The sequence below is a fragment of the Ambystoma mexicanum genome, chromosome 7p (genome assembly GCF_040938575.1).
Source record: "Ambystoma mexicanum isolate Mex_15411 chromosome 7p, UKY_AmexF1_1, whole genome shotgun sequence".
NCBI lineage: Eukaryota > Metazoa > Chordata > Amphibia > Caudata > Ambystomatidae > Ambystoma > Ambystoma mexicanum.
The window spans coordinates 571317620-571332288 of record NC_090939.1 but is presented as its reverse complement, the minus strand read 5'-3'; the positions used below and the strand labels follow the sequence as shown (position 1 = coordinate 571332288).

The 14669-nt window shown below is 44.0% G+C and overlaps 1 protein-coding gene across 3 annotated transcripts in view; it reads right to left on the bottom strand.

Annotated features, from left to right (window-relative positions):
• LOC138526169 (uncharacterized) overlaps positions 1-14669 on the bottom strand; it is a 273227-nt gene that overhangs the window by 201767 nt on the left and 56791 nt on the right. For all 3 annotated transcript variants that reach the window (XM_069636579.1, XM_069636580.1, XM_069636581.1), the window contains exons 2-3: positions 11976-12063; positions 8024-8213 (exon numbers count right to left, since the gene is read on the bottom strand). In XM_069636579.1, the coding sequence (XP_069492680.1) occupies positions 8024-8206 (183 nt within the window). In that variant the 5' untranslated portion in view covers positions 8207-8213; positions 11976-12063. The remainder of the gene's footprint in view (positions 1-8023; positions 8214-11975; positions 12064-14669) is intronic.

Genomic DNA, 14669 nt, shown 5'->3' with positions numbered 1-14669 from the left:
ACACGGTGGTATCGCTTCGGAGATGAGGAGTCAGTGGAATGGTAAGAGAACAACTCCCTCGGGGAGCTGGAGTGCTTTTTTTTCTTCCTAACTCACCTTCCCCCGAGATCTAGAAGGGCATCCCCGTGTTGAGGCTCAACCTGGGCGTTGAGTGAAGTGGTATTCTCTGGAGTAGCTTCGTCTGGGGTCTCCTTGCTAAGGGACAGAACAGCTTTGGCCATGCTGCTGTACAGCCTTGCGGTGCATACATTTATAGGATGTACACTTCTCTGTAGTGTGATCCTTCCCAAGCACACAATACATACCAAAGATGTTGGTCAGAGACTAACATCTGCCTCCCACAGTCATTACAGGCAAAGAAAATGTACAGGCACTGTTCCAAATAACTCAGCACCTGCAACCACAAAGAGAAAGTTCCATGTGTTGATATCCCCGCAAAAATATCGCGCTACAAAAATATCACCATATTTTTGCGGTGATATTGAGACATGGACACTGCGGGGGACACCCCTGCAACCCCTGCATTATTTTTAAATGTGCGGGGGACACCCCCTGCAACCCTTGCTCCCACAAATTATCCCCCCAAAAAATATTGCCTATGGCATTCCCAACGACCATATATACGGCAGTATTTCTGGTGGGGATAATATTACATGATACCCAAAAAGAAAATACTGAGATCAGAGCGGTTATGTGGCTTTGTGTATGTACCCAGGACATCACTTGAGAACAGGATGTACCACTGAATTTGTGACAGTCAGCACAGGGCTGCAGGACACCACCTGGTGGCTGTGAGAAACATTTCAAACCAGTCTGCACCTGGATTACATTTCGGGACATGAGGAAACTGTGGGTAGAAAGTAGACTTAGAAGGTGTTTTTTAACATATGTCTGCTTATGTAGTTATTTTATCAGCTGAGTTACCATGACAGCTGTGAAGGATTGAATTCTGGCAAGAGTGTAGAAGCACAGGCTTTTTTTTATTTAAACATAAAATGATGTGTGCAATTCTCTTAGTGAGGGCGTTCTGCTGACCTGACCCCTGTCTCCACAAACTCCATGCAAAAGTATAGTGCACACCAGTGCCCAGCTGAATCAGTATCCTGATCTGTAGTCTTTGCCCTCTCATGGCACAGAGCAGGTTCAGGGCAAAGGTGCCCTCTTGCCAACTGCAGTGACATCCAAAGTCGCTGCAGCACAGCCGCTGCATTTAAGATATGCACCTCTGTCCCAAAACCCCATATGTTTGCATTTACTGTCCTAGTTGCACAATAAACAACTTTAAATATAAGCCATTCCTGAGTTAGGATATGGTGCTGGGTACTTCTCATAATTATCACAGCCACATCCAATTGACACTGCATATATGTCAGCCCTGTAAAACCAGCTCAGCTCTGGCAGGGATAGGTGTGTCCCTCCCCCTCACCAGGCTGTTCCTGCTGCTGCCAGCAAGACTGTAGCTTTTGGGAGTTGCCTCTCTTTGTTCCTTTGTGAGGGCAAATAAGACTCTGCCCAGAGAGATAGCCACTCCACTGCAAGCTGTCCTGGGAAAGGGAATCCAGGGGCATACCCATTAACAAAAGGAGTAGCCTCACACCATGGTGCTTAATACTAAAAGAGCCTTTGATAGTATTGAGAACAGAGGGGGGAGGTTTAGTGTAAACACTTGGAGCCGTTACAGCTGGAGGAAGGTTCTACCATCTTTTTTCACTGTGCCTCTATCTTTCCCTCCTGCCCCCCACAATTCCTGTAGCACAAAGCACTTTGGGTGTGATGTCAGGAGGCAAATTCTACTTGTTCCAAGGGCGGGGATTTGACCCTTGAAGCAGGCTTGCTTTTGACCAATCACCTGTAGACGTGTGCCTATAAAAGCAGTCGTCCACCACTCCTTCCTGAACTTCTCTCTGGAACAAACATCTAAGGAAACATGTTCTTGGGCTTCTGTTGGGAGGGTTGCCTTACCAAAGCCCTCCACGAGTGAGGTTAAGACTGAGTGTCCAAGGTAGAGGCGAGCTCTGTTCATTACCCATCACCCAGGGACATTGGGGGTGACCTGCTGCTGAAGAAGACCTGCGTCTCTGCCAGTCACACTGCTGCCTACCACCTCATCATGGTGAAGAACACCTGGAAGTGTGCACTAGCCTCCCTTGATTTGGAAGCCTGAGAACAAGGTCTACACTTGTCCCGTAAAGGGACAGAGAATCTGAGCACGAAGACAGCCAGGATTCCTGTATTTCCCACTGTTGAACCACCACAAACCTCGATTCGGGCCTGTTCGACCACATCAAACCATCAGGACCCTCCAGCGCGGCATGTGTCACTCAATGACCTTCAAACTACTGATCTGCACGTTCAAGCCTATTCACCACTGCACCATGCTAGCTGAGTGCATCATTGCCTCAGCTTGAACTCCATGCTGCACATTGCTGCTGATTCCCTCTAGCTGCTGTTTGACTCTCCAGCAGCGTCCCTGCCGAGCTTCATCTGCAGTCAAACTGACCCTCGTAGACTTCAAACTGACTATCATATGCTACATGGAGCCACTCTAGCAGAACTGCGTATCCATTCTCCAGCATCTACACAGTCGAACAGACCTTGGTGCCACTCACAATTCGCACCTCAAGCGCATCATCAAACTGATTGCATTGAACAGTGCATCCAGTCACCAGCATCTTCACCATTGAACCAACCCTGGGGGCACTCACAATCCACCCTTCTCCACGCATTGCCTTGAACCGGAACAAGCTCCCATTCAGCCCCTGCTTGACACCGCTCCCATCCTAGAACAACATGACCGCTGCATTCCAGTCTCTTCAAATTGCACCTAGAAGACTGGTTTGCCTGTGTTTATTTTAATTTAAAAAAATCCCTTTAATTTGGACTGTTATTCTTTGCTGTTTGGGCTGCTACTGAATCACATGTGCACCCCTCTCAAGAGTGTAGCCTTCCCTCGCCCCACATTAACACAAAAGTCGAAAGAGATATATATTTCGCAACTGGGTCCGTTTTACTTTTATGATTGGCATCACTGTTGGTTTGTAGAAGTGTGAGAGGTAATGAAGTGGTTTTACTACTACTCACCTCGTTACTCCTAGGGAGCAGAAGTCATTTTGTCACAAAAACCCTTTCTGAAGGTCTGGACACAAAAGATTATGGATTGAACCATTAACATGCCATTAGCAATAGTGTAGGCTGAGGCTTTAGAAGCATGTGAGAGTTTAAAAAAGAAACGCATTCTAAAACTGAGAATGAATTGAGTCAGTTGCTTCATTTGCGGAGAACCAGGAAAGACATTGGCAGAAAGTTGAAGCAGAGAAAATCTGTTGGCAGTTACCAAGAAATCCTATACCACACTGACAATCCCTACTGGGTGTTAGGCAGAATCAACTGCAGTACCATTGGGGAACACTACAGGCAATTAGGACTACAAGTGTAAGCACAATTTCACCTTTGGTAGAAGCCTGTACTACACAGTAAAGTGGTAGCGATGGCTGAGCATCCAGACTTATCTCAAGAGTTTAAGTGAGCAGTAGAACAAGTTACACAAAGGACGCACAAATACCGTGATTCAAATATACACTTACTTAAGGTTTCTTGGTAAAAGAATATACATTTATTTACCCAGTCAGTTAGAAAACATTACATTAGCATAAGCAGCTCAATATCACACACTAATACAACACAAAAATCCAACCGGTAAGTAAATGAACAAGTTTAGCTCCAAAATGAAGTGGGAGCAAAATGGCACTGCAGATACTTAATAAAAGAGGAAAAAGACAAGGTTATAAGAATAGACAGCCCAAATACACTCACAGGCAGGGCAAAGGGTTTCAGTTAAATACAACATGCAATTCTTCTCCATAGGCCTGGGCCAAAGTCAATGGTTCAGAGTCTTTTGTATAGGCTAGCACAGTTCTGGTATATAATGGTTAAGTCTTTGCCATGGATTTTTAAAGGATTTGGCTAGGCAAAAAGTTTGATGAATGTTTAGGGAAGGACAAGCCTTCGTAGTTGATGAAATGTTCACACACTTTCTCGATGGACGACAAGATTTCGGGACCGCGTTTGCACAGTACATTGTCAATGAAGAAGAGCTGTAGCTGAGGCAGTTGTTCCTGGCAGATCCTGCAGACCTCGCTGTTGCTGAGCTTCAGTCGTGGGGACAAGGAGGACATCAGGAGGTTCCTGCACTGCCCAGGGAAGAGGCCAAAAGCAGTAGCAAGACGTTGGTTTAAGGTGGGAGTGCATTAAAGTCCACCAGCAGGTTTCCTTCCCTCTGGCTATCCGGTTTTCAACAGCACTCTGATGAAAATTCGAACAGATGGGGACGGTGTCCAGGTGGCTTGCGAGTTGGTTGTTCCCACCAAACTCAAGGGAAGAAGTTAACCTTGAAGGGCTTCTCTGTCGTCGGAGTTTCAGGCAATTCGGACCTGCAGGGCTTTACCGGTCGTCCAGGAGTTGCAGCAGTCCTCTTCCTTCCTCTCCTCTTTGTTTCTTTCCTTCCAGTGGTCGACTCTGCTTTCCAAGTCCCAGAGACCTGCTTTTAAACAGTTTTCCCCCATTCATTCCAGCCCGGCTGTCACTCACACAGCAGGGTGGCTGTCCTTGCCGGACAGTCAGCCGGCCAATCACGCCAGAGTGCATTCAGGTCTCCTAGGAGACTAAGCACAGGGAGTTTCGGGCACCTCCCTCGATTCCTGTCCACCCCAGACATCCTGGCGGCAGAGGAGGGCTTCAGCACTGGAGCCCGCCAAAGGCCAACGAACAAAGGGACCACACCTTGTTTGGCATGCAGAGACAAACATAAGAAGGACCTTTCCTAAAAGAAAGGGCGAAAAAAGATGACCGGAGTCTGTTTTTACAGATAGGTCTTGGGTGCCATTTTGAAAAAACATGGCTGTCCCGATTTTTAGCTACCGTTGTTAGTGGTCAGGAAAAATCACAGTAGTTGGATCTAAACCACTGCCACCAACAATTTAAAGTAGGAAAGGGTAAAATGTTACTGTTACATCAGTGTTTTGACTTAGGGGAAGATCGCAACCCCTCCAGCACTCTATAGGAAGTTAGTGTGTGCTGGGTCAGTAAATTTAAAGAGACTAGTAAAGTCAATTTGACTTTACATGTTCTGGGAGACGGTAGTCAGTCCAAACAGGTGTTTAAACCTCAGGAAGTCTTAAAGACAACCCTGTGCCATTGCACTGAAGGTGCTGTGTGACACACAGAAAAAGATGATGCCTATGGAGTTGTTTTAAAACTCCATAACCAAAGAACACAAACGTAAAACCCACATCAAAATACACGGAAGAGTGGGAAAAAAAGGCTCTCACTCATCCCAGGTAAAAACATCAAATCCTAGAAATCCAGCAAAGTTGCTGGGGGTCTCAAAAGGTAAGGGAAATTAGCACATATTGAGAATCCTCCCTAACACTGGGGGGTGAAACACGTATGTCGTTGTCTGCACGCTCGAGAGCCGCCTGTCTTGGGTTGATAAAGCTATGTTTAAAATAGCACTTCTCTATAAATAGTCACTTTTCTGCAGCAAAATGCATGATTTTGAGCTAATTTGCATACCCATGCTGCATTGCCCTGTGGCTCTAAACTGAAGGTAAACTTCCAGGAATTACTACTGGCTGGCACTGTGGCATGTGAGGCTTATCAGATGAAAGGGCCCATTTCTTTCTCACATTGCAGGCAGAAGGGATTGTTTCAGGCAATTCTAACCTCACCATCACATGGATGGTGCTTGCTATACATACTCCAATAATTAGACTACACTGCCGATACCCAATGGGGAAGAAATGCATATGGGTTTGTCTTTGTTCTTGAGAGCCGTCTGTCTTGGGTTGATAATGCTATGTGTAAATGGCACTACAATTAGCAGACCCACAATTTGCATATAGTCACTGTACCGCGCATTAACAGGTCCAAAGCAGGGGGGATAGGCTTCCCATATCTAGCCCGAAGCTCTGGAATGCGCTACCCACTGCACCAAGAGCAGAAACTTCTCTCCTTGCCTTTAGAAAAAACCTCAAAACTGCTCTCTTTAACCAACTGCTCACTGACCTCTCTCCTCCCCCCTTCACCCTAACTACATGCTTTTCAAACTGTCCTATGCAAACTGTACATTAATTATGCCTCTATGTGTTGTATATGTAACTAAGCTCTGATCACTCTCTATAACAAGTGCCACAATGCCCTCGGGCTGCTGCGCGCTCTACAAATATGAATAAATAAATGAAATGGCCTCTTTACTCTCAAGATATAGTTCAGCACAGCGCTAAAGAAGGTCTCCATTCAGTTGAATTGGAATGACTGCAAGATGAGAGCTTTCTATTGATTGAGAACGGTCGGTCTCCAATTAAGGAAACTGTCAGGAAACTGGTAGAGCTGGGCTTTTTCCAAAGCAGAACACAGTTTAATTAGCTAACATCATATTTGTCATTTGGAGATAATATTCAAAGAATGTTGATAAATATACCCGTAATTAATTTCAGGCAAGCATGCGAGGATCGTTAACGTCTTATGTAAACTAAAATTTAAAAAAGATGCATTTGATGGAAAGTGCACTAACTGAAAGGATATCTCAGACTGACTGCATTTTAACTCTAGATTTGACATCTGTGTGCACACTTGGAGACTGACACAGTGCTAACATCTGATTTTAGTTTAAGATTTAGTAACTAGTATGCATGGATCTATGATGATTCCTTGCATTATTTTCACCGACTACAACTTTGCCAAATTCCTATGCCCGATTTGACCACTTTTTTCACTGAAAAAAGTGGGGGCTGTCCCCTCCTGCACTCTGACTTTCATATACCCCACCTCATCCCTCCCTTCTACATACAAACCCAAACTCACCATATACAGTTTTGCAGTATAGAAAGTGGTAGAAAATTCGGCAAAGTGTTGTAGTCAGGAAAAGTGAGGAATACCGTGAACAGTTATTTTACTTTGTATAGAAGATAATAATGTGTTTAGGGTTTGTGATTGATCGTCTTTGCGGGACATTTATGTGTTCCTGCTTTGAGTGTTCGGTAATTCGCGTTATTTCAGGGCATTGGGAGAAATAAGGGCTTGCTCACGTATCAATCAATTTCCATAGGTCATTCAAATGTGCCCCGTTGCTGGACATCCAAAACTCTGTGTACAAAGGGCCTCATTACAAGTATGGTGGAGCGGGAAAACATTGGCAGTAATGGAATTACTGCCAATATTTCGCCCTGCCATACTACGTGTATGGCCCTGGTGTCAGGGATTTACCTACAGCATCATGCTGGAGATAAATCCTCCAAGTCTCAGCTGAAAAATTGGCAAAATACTCATACAAAATTGGGGATTTACAACACCACTTGTAATCTGGTGGTAAATCCCCTGGACCAAGTGGCAATAATGGTAATTCAGTTGGGCGGTGTTTCAGTGGCATACAGCATCATGCTGGAGGTAAATCCTCCAAGTCTAGGATGAGTAATTAGCAAAATCGGTAGAAGAATTACCACGGCAGAATTACTGCCATGGTAATTCCGCCAAAAAAGCCCCCTAGAGTCCAGCGGACTTATTAAAAAATTGGGATTTACACCACTACCACTTGTAATCCAGCAGTAATTCCCCCAGACCAAGTGGCGGTAAGGGTAATTCAGTTGGGCAGTATACCGGCAGATTTACCGCCGGAATGCTACCTAACTCGTAATGAGGTCCAAAGTCTTTTATCAGAGTGGCATTCCATCATCAACCCAGAGCTAAGGTGATCTAACTATTGGAGAAAGTAGAAGAGAGTCTACAAGAAAGGCTCCTGTTATAGCAGTGCCTGGCAAAGGCCTCTCCCTTACCTACACAGAAGTCAAAACTATTGGTTTTGCCAGTGATTGCTGTTTCATGTACCCTTCCCTCGTGGTTTTAACACAATCTGTTTGATTGGTGTCTTCGCTTTCCAGCTCTTATAAATAACATGGGCTAGCTTCATACAATTTGTTGACACAGGGCTTCACTGTTGGTTGTGCCCTTCTGCTGTTGAACCACCCACCTCTGTCCGATTACAAACTTCGAGTACACGCAGCACGTTCTTGCACACATTTTCCAGGGATGTGTTTCCAAAGCAGCACGTGATCCCCAGGATCTCCACTGTGGGCGCCGCCAGGGCCATCATGATGGCCTGAGCATCATCCACTCCGCAGTCAACATCAACCAGCAGCAGCTTCTTGGCCATTGCGGACCTGGAGAAAGAGAGACGAAGATAAGTGTACATGCACACAACTTGCAAATGCTGTGACTCAATGATCTCAGAGGAAATGAGCCCTTCCAATAACACCCCTTCAGTAAAATGGAACCCTAATAACGTCTTTGGGTTATTTGACACAGAATAATGTTATTATGCAAAAATGGCTCTATCGCTTGTACCAAGATGCAGTTTGTAATCACATTTGGTTTGTAACTGTGGTGCAATCTCGGTTTGTGTGGCAGGTTATTTTGCCAATGTTTTGTTTAGATGGTGACAAAGGTTTATAGTGATTTGGTCGAAAACAAAAATGTCGAATGTCAAAATGTCGAAAAAAAGTCGAAAAAAAAAAGTTTAATTTCTTTTTCAATATGTATTTTTTTCGAAATGGGGGGGGTTCCCCCCCATTCCCCCGTTTTTCCTCTTTTGTTTTTTTACTTACCAAACCCAAAAAAAACAAATCAAAAAATAATACATTTGACTTTCTTTTTTCGACATTTTGACTGACCACCGGTGACAAATTCTCCAGCATTGAAAGTGTTCGACCACAATTGTGATTGGAACATTAACCTACTGGATTATATTGGACTCGCTGATTTTAAGTTGACGTTTTTCAGTAACGAGTGATGGTAGAGGGGCGGCTACCGTTTATACACTAGAAAAGGACCGGATTACAGTAGAAGTTTGAGGACATTGAGTTTGGCTCCACCAGAGACTGATTTCACCGCACATCCCCCAAACTACTAAGGCAGCTCTGCAATATATTTGACACAGACAATGCTAAGGAGAGCTTATACCGTGAACAGTTGCGCACATATGTGAGTGGAGGTCAGCAGTGGTTGTTCTAGTGTGATGGAGACTTGTATAGAGCTACAGCAGTGCCAGACTATCTCTAAGCGCTCTGTCATTGCTCAGTAAATGAAGGGGCTCCAGAAGACTTCAAGCGAGATATCTGTTGCACCCAGCACCCACTTCCCACCTGTATTTTATTGAAGTGCCCAGGATGGCCCCCAGTGTCTTATATCCATTGGCATTGTTGTATTATGTTGTCCCCATTGGGTGTTCCCACATCCTGCACCGGATCTTCAACCGCAGCCCCTTTCACTTCATCCTTTGTAAAGCACCCTGCTTGGGATTGCTCGGCTCCCTGCTACAATCCTACAGCACAGCCGTCCTGGTTGAAGAGCTCACTCTCTTGTACAATAATTCCAATATACACCATTCTGAAAGTGCAGAACACCTACTTTCACTGTGTGGCCATCACCCGCTCTGGACTACCTGTGGCCCACCCCACATAGGTTTACCCTTGTGAATGAGTCTACCCTTTTCTACAGCCCCCTGTTGCTACCTAGCTAGGTTTGTACTTTTAAAGTACTTTACATAGTTACATGCTTGAATCATCCTTTAAAGAAACAGTGACGTAATTAAACCAGTCATACAATATCTATGAATTAGATTACTCCAGTCTATACAGAAAAGTAACTTCTGTTTAGAATATTTTCTAGCAATGGGCCTCAGTCTTTGGAAGAAAAGCTTCTCCAGTAAATTATTACATATCTTGAGGGTTCACCTTACAAGTACATTGCATCGACTCTTTATGTGACTTATCTTTAGGGTATCCTGTCAAGGAGTAACACCCACCAACAGTTCCTGGTGGCATTGAATCACAGCCTAGAAGAGGTATAGAAACTCCCAAGAACAGCATTTTGGAGACAACACGAGATGACCGGAAACACTGTCTTCATAGCATTGAAAGCCAAGTCAGCAATCCTTGGATCTGCTGAACGAAAACACACACACACACACACACACACACACACACACACACACGCACGCACGCACGCACGCACGCACGCACGCACGCGCACACGCACGCACACACACCCCCCCCCCCCTATACTTCCTGCACAGCTCTTCATCAGTTCCATCTGCTCCACCCACCAAATGAAGTAGAACCTGTACTGTACTGCGGGTAAGTGGGACCTTCAAAAAAGCCAAAGAGTAATACATTTGCCAGTGGGATGGACCATCTCCTCCTTCAAGCAGCACAGAATCTGGGAGAAGCAGTTTGCTGGTTGCCGACCTACCACGTTTTTTTTTCCCCCAATACAGTTTTTGGCAACTTTCACAGGGATGAAGGATTTTTTTTGTTTCGGTCGGCCCTGGAAGCCAATCATTCCAAGTGCAATAGCTGCAGCTTGAGCAGAAGGGAACGCCCAGTTAGCAATATGCAGAGGAAGAACTTCTTTGGGGACCTTTAGTGAGCATCATGAAAGGCATTTGGCTCAAGTCTGTAGTCATCCCTTTTGCTGCCTCTTACGTCCTTCCCCTGGACTCTAAGGAGTCATCACAGTGGGGAGTGCTAACTCCTGAGGTAGAAGAACTTTGAGTCCATGGATGTCAATGAAGACCTCAATTTGCTCTAGAATTGACAACTTGCCTTCTTTTTCTTTAAAAGTACTGATAATAGGCGCACGTTATCTTTAAAGGGTGTGACACTAGGTGCACAGTATTAAGCAGAGTACTTGAACCTGGGCAGTGTATGAATAAATCACAATTACTTTGTGTGCAACGAGAAAATTAAGAATGTTAGAGCTTGAATTTAATTCAGAAAATTGATTTTTTTTAAAAAAATGTTAAACATCTATTTACAAGTTAACATGTTTAAGTGCTTGGACACGTTTATAAATGAAATTAAAAAAAACAGTGCAGATTAGACGGTTTATTAAAACACAAAGTAATGCATTAAGGTAAACCTGTTACATAGTGGGCTAAATGCTAAACAGATTTCGGAGAGAAAACCAAGAAAAGCAAGCAAAATAAAAAATATGCCTAGCCACCGTGCAGCCAATGAATTCAGCTGCAGCTGCAGCAGTTGCTCTCAAGGCACCAAGATTTAAATTAAAAAAGAAAAACAAGGGAGAACGTCTGGCTTTTATTCATGATGCACTAAATTCACTTACAGAACAGACTTTAGAAGAATCGGAATGTCAGGTTCAAGTTCTTTTGCAGGGATTGAAATAAGGATTGGTTGAGCTGAAGCTAAAAGTAGCTTCTGGATATACAGCAGCAACCAGTTCCTCTGGGGAATGAGGAGCTAGTACACAGAGATTTGCAAATTACCTTCTACCCAAAAGACAAACTCTAACCTTTCCTCCTTTATATATGACTGAGTATTGATTAAATGTCTTCTAGGTGTGCCCTAAGGTGTCTTCCCACACATTCACCAATACGGAGAGTTAATGACACATAGGCATGCATGTATGGCATCAATTGGCCTGGAGAGTGAAAAACAGCGTATAGTAACTGTTAATATCAAGCTAACCAGGCTTTTCTAGATAACAAGCAGGAGCAGAATAGCTCCCAGCAATTACAAACCTTGTTTTCATTCAAGAACATATAAATGCCTGGGTTACTATTACATCTTTGCTATGTTACCACTCTCCAGGGTTGGCTGACTACTTTCTGGGAAGCTAGAATGACTTTTTAGTCACTCCGGCCCTGCATACGCCTCACTTGTCAGTACTATAAATTATTGGTATCTGGATGGATTGATCCAACAGATTTGAATCGGTTAGGCTTTCTGACTTTTTGTTCACTCATGATTTCACTGGCGGATACCCTGTGCTCTACTAAAGCACTTGCTTTTGACTTGATCAACCTTAACAGTTGCTAGGACTGGTCATTGCATTAGACACCTTTGTATTTTAATCCCAAACAAAGCAGAATTACAGGGAGAAACATTACTTGCAGATCTTACCCTTCCTTCCAATTTTTCTAGTGAGGATTTCCTGTAAAATCTTCAAATGCACTTTCTGGAAACGTTGTGATAAGGAGGTCCACTTCAACTAAAATAAAACAAATAAATAGATAAACATGTTTGTTGTCCCTTGGAATACTGCACAATTAAACCTACTAAAGGCCAAATGTCTGACCAAAGAAATCAGAGGGAGGGAATTAATGACTCAGAATAAGTTTAATCATCTCAAAGTATATGTGCACTCCTATAGACAAGGTCTTGAGAAAAATAAAAATCCTTTTACAAAATTGATCTGCAGATGGTAGGAAATAAGCATAGAGAAATTAGAAAATAATTTTTAAGCCCACGTTGCAATGAAGGAGATATTTATACTCCCAAAACACAGTGAAGCTTTACAACAGCTTATACACAAAAGCAACCGACATTCAGGCTGACTGATAGTTCCTAACCTTCATTCCTCCAAACAGTGACATTGGAATTGAAAAACAAATACGTTCTGTAATTTCAAACAGTGCAGTGGTTCAATATCATGAAAACTCGTTTTCAAAAGCTTAGATCACCACCTCAACTACAGAAGGGTCCTACAAACCTTCAAGCATTCAGCAAACCTAACTGAAATTGTATTATATAACCTTAGTCTGCATCAGCCAGCACTACGAAGATACTTGGAGTTTGCAGTGGGATTCAGAAAACTTGGTAACACAACATGTAAAGCAGACTATTCAGAAGATTGCCTTCCAGGACTATACACTGAAGAGCACAATAAAAACACATGCTCTTATATCACAAGATTTTAAATCTCTGGAAAGGGATCATTTTGGTTTCCTTGAAGCAATCTATTAACACTCCCCTGCTGAAAATGCCAACATTGGGATCTGTCTGGTGTAATAACTACTGCCTGCTCCTTAGCAGGCCTGCCTCAGACATTTACAATATTGGTGAAAGATGCAATATCTCAACTTCACTTTGTTGAAAATTAGGAGATATTTTTAGACCATTTCTCTCCTCAATAATGTTACAGATCCCACCTTAATAGAGGTATGTGATGATATTTTAGCTGAGTGGGACAAGGGAGTACATATGCTAGATCTCTCTGTGCCATTTGACATCATGGACCACAAGTTCATCCCATCTTACTTGTTCTCTGTCGCATAAACTTTAAGCTCGTCCTAGAAATATATAAGCAGGTTTTTAAAGTGCCGAAGGACAGCGGGTGATAGTAGGTAATTATATTTCCACCACAACTCATGTCACCTTTGTCGTCTCTGCTTTTCAACATTTATGTGTGATCTCTGTTGAGGGGCAGATGAAGAAAAGGGCAATTCCTGTTTGCACCCATTCAGACCAGGACGACCCAGGGCCTGACCTCCTGCTCAGACAGCAGGTAATCATGCACCAACATGTGTTACTCCCTCTGTCCCCACAGGCCATCCCCACCCCCTACCCCCTGTGATGTTCCTTTGGGCCCCCACCATTCTCACACATAGGTGTTGCCTGTTTTGGTTGATTATTCTACCCTGTTCCCCCCTCACCCTTCTCAAGCCTACTTCTGCAGGAGTCTGTCCTGATCAATTCTGGATTCACCATCACCGTCTTGTGGCCAATGCTGGATTTAACTTTTATGGACTTCATTCACGGTGTGTCACCCTTTCTCAACTCTCATGCTGAACTTCCTTTGCATCTTGTACTCGTGGCCCTGAATCATGCTGTTCCCATCTTCATCTTGTATCCTGGCTTGCAACATTATGTGTTACTACTGACTTCTGCAATTGTATTCACTCTCCCCTCTTGCTTCTCCACTCGTTTGACTGCTAACTCTCTGTTCTCTCCTCCTTTCCCTTCTCCTTTTTCCTATCTCCTCCCCTTACTTTTTTCTATGCACTTACTCTATCAGAATTGTCCCTGGACCTAGTATGATAGCAACCTCGTCAGTCTCCTCCCCCCTCCCCTTACTGGTTTTTTCCTCCCCACGCCCTGCCCACCTTCAGCACTATCTGAAATGTCCTCAGGCCTAGTATGATAGTCGCTTGTTTTGTTCCTCCCCTACCTTTCTGCACCCCTCTCCCTCACCTTTTGTTTTTCTCCGGCTCTACCAGAAATGTCGTCAGGCCTAGTACGGTAGTCGCCGGTCTGTTTCCATTTCCTTCCCACTCACCCCCTCCCTGCCTTCCTTAGCTCTTGCACTATCTGAAATGTCGTCAGGCCGAGTACGATAGTTAATTTCACATCCTTGGTGTTCATGGTCTGTAAGAATGTCATTGTATTTTCCCTGGTTCCCACCCTTGCCTTGAAGCGCTTTGAAACACATTGTGTATAGGCACTATATAAATAAACTATTTTATCATATCATTACCATTCATATGCGCAGGACGCACTGACATATTTGTTTCAGTAGCCACATGGATAACGTTTCAGGTCTGTACAACTTGTTGAATGAAGCAAAAGACTGGGTGAGGGCGAGTGGACTGAAATGCAACCCAAGAAGCAAGAGGTCATGACTGGGGGCACAGCAATTGCCCAAGAATCAAGAAAAACACCTAGGTCCACACCCCCACATCTGCCCACCTAACCTGAGACTGGGTGATCTGGTTCCCCATCCCCCCCACCCATTTCATCCTTTGTTTGCTTGTAGATATCTTGTTGTCAAATCGTCCCCCCTCCCAATCCCCTGTTAGCTCCCGGCTCCCTTCAATT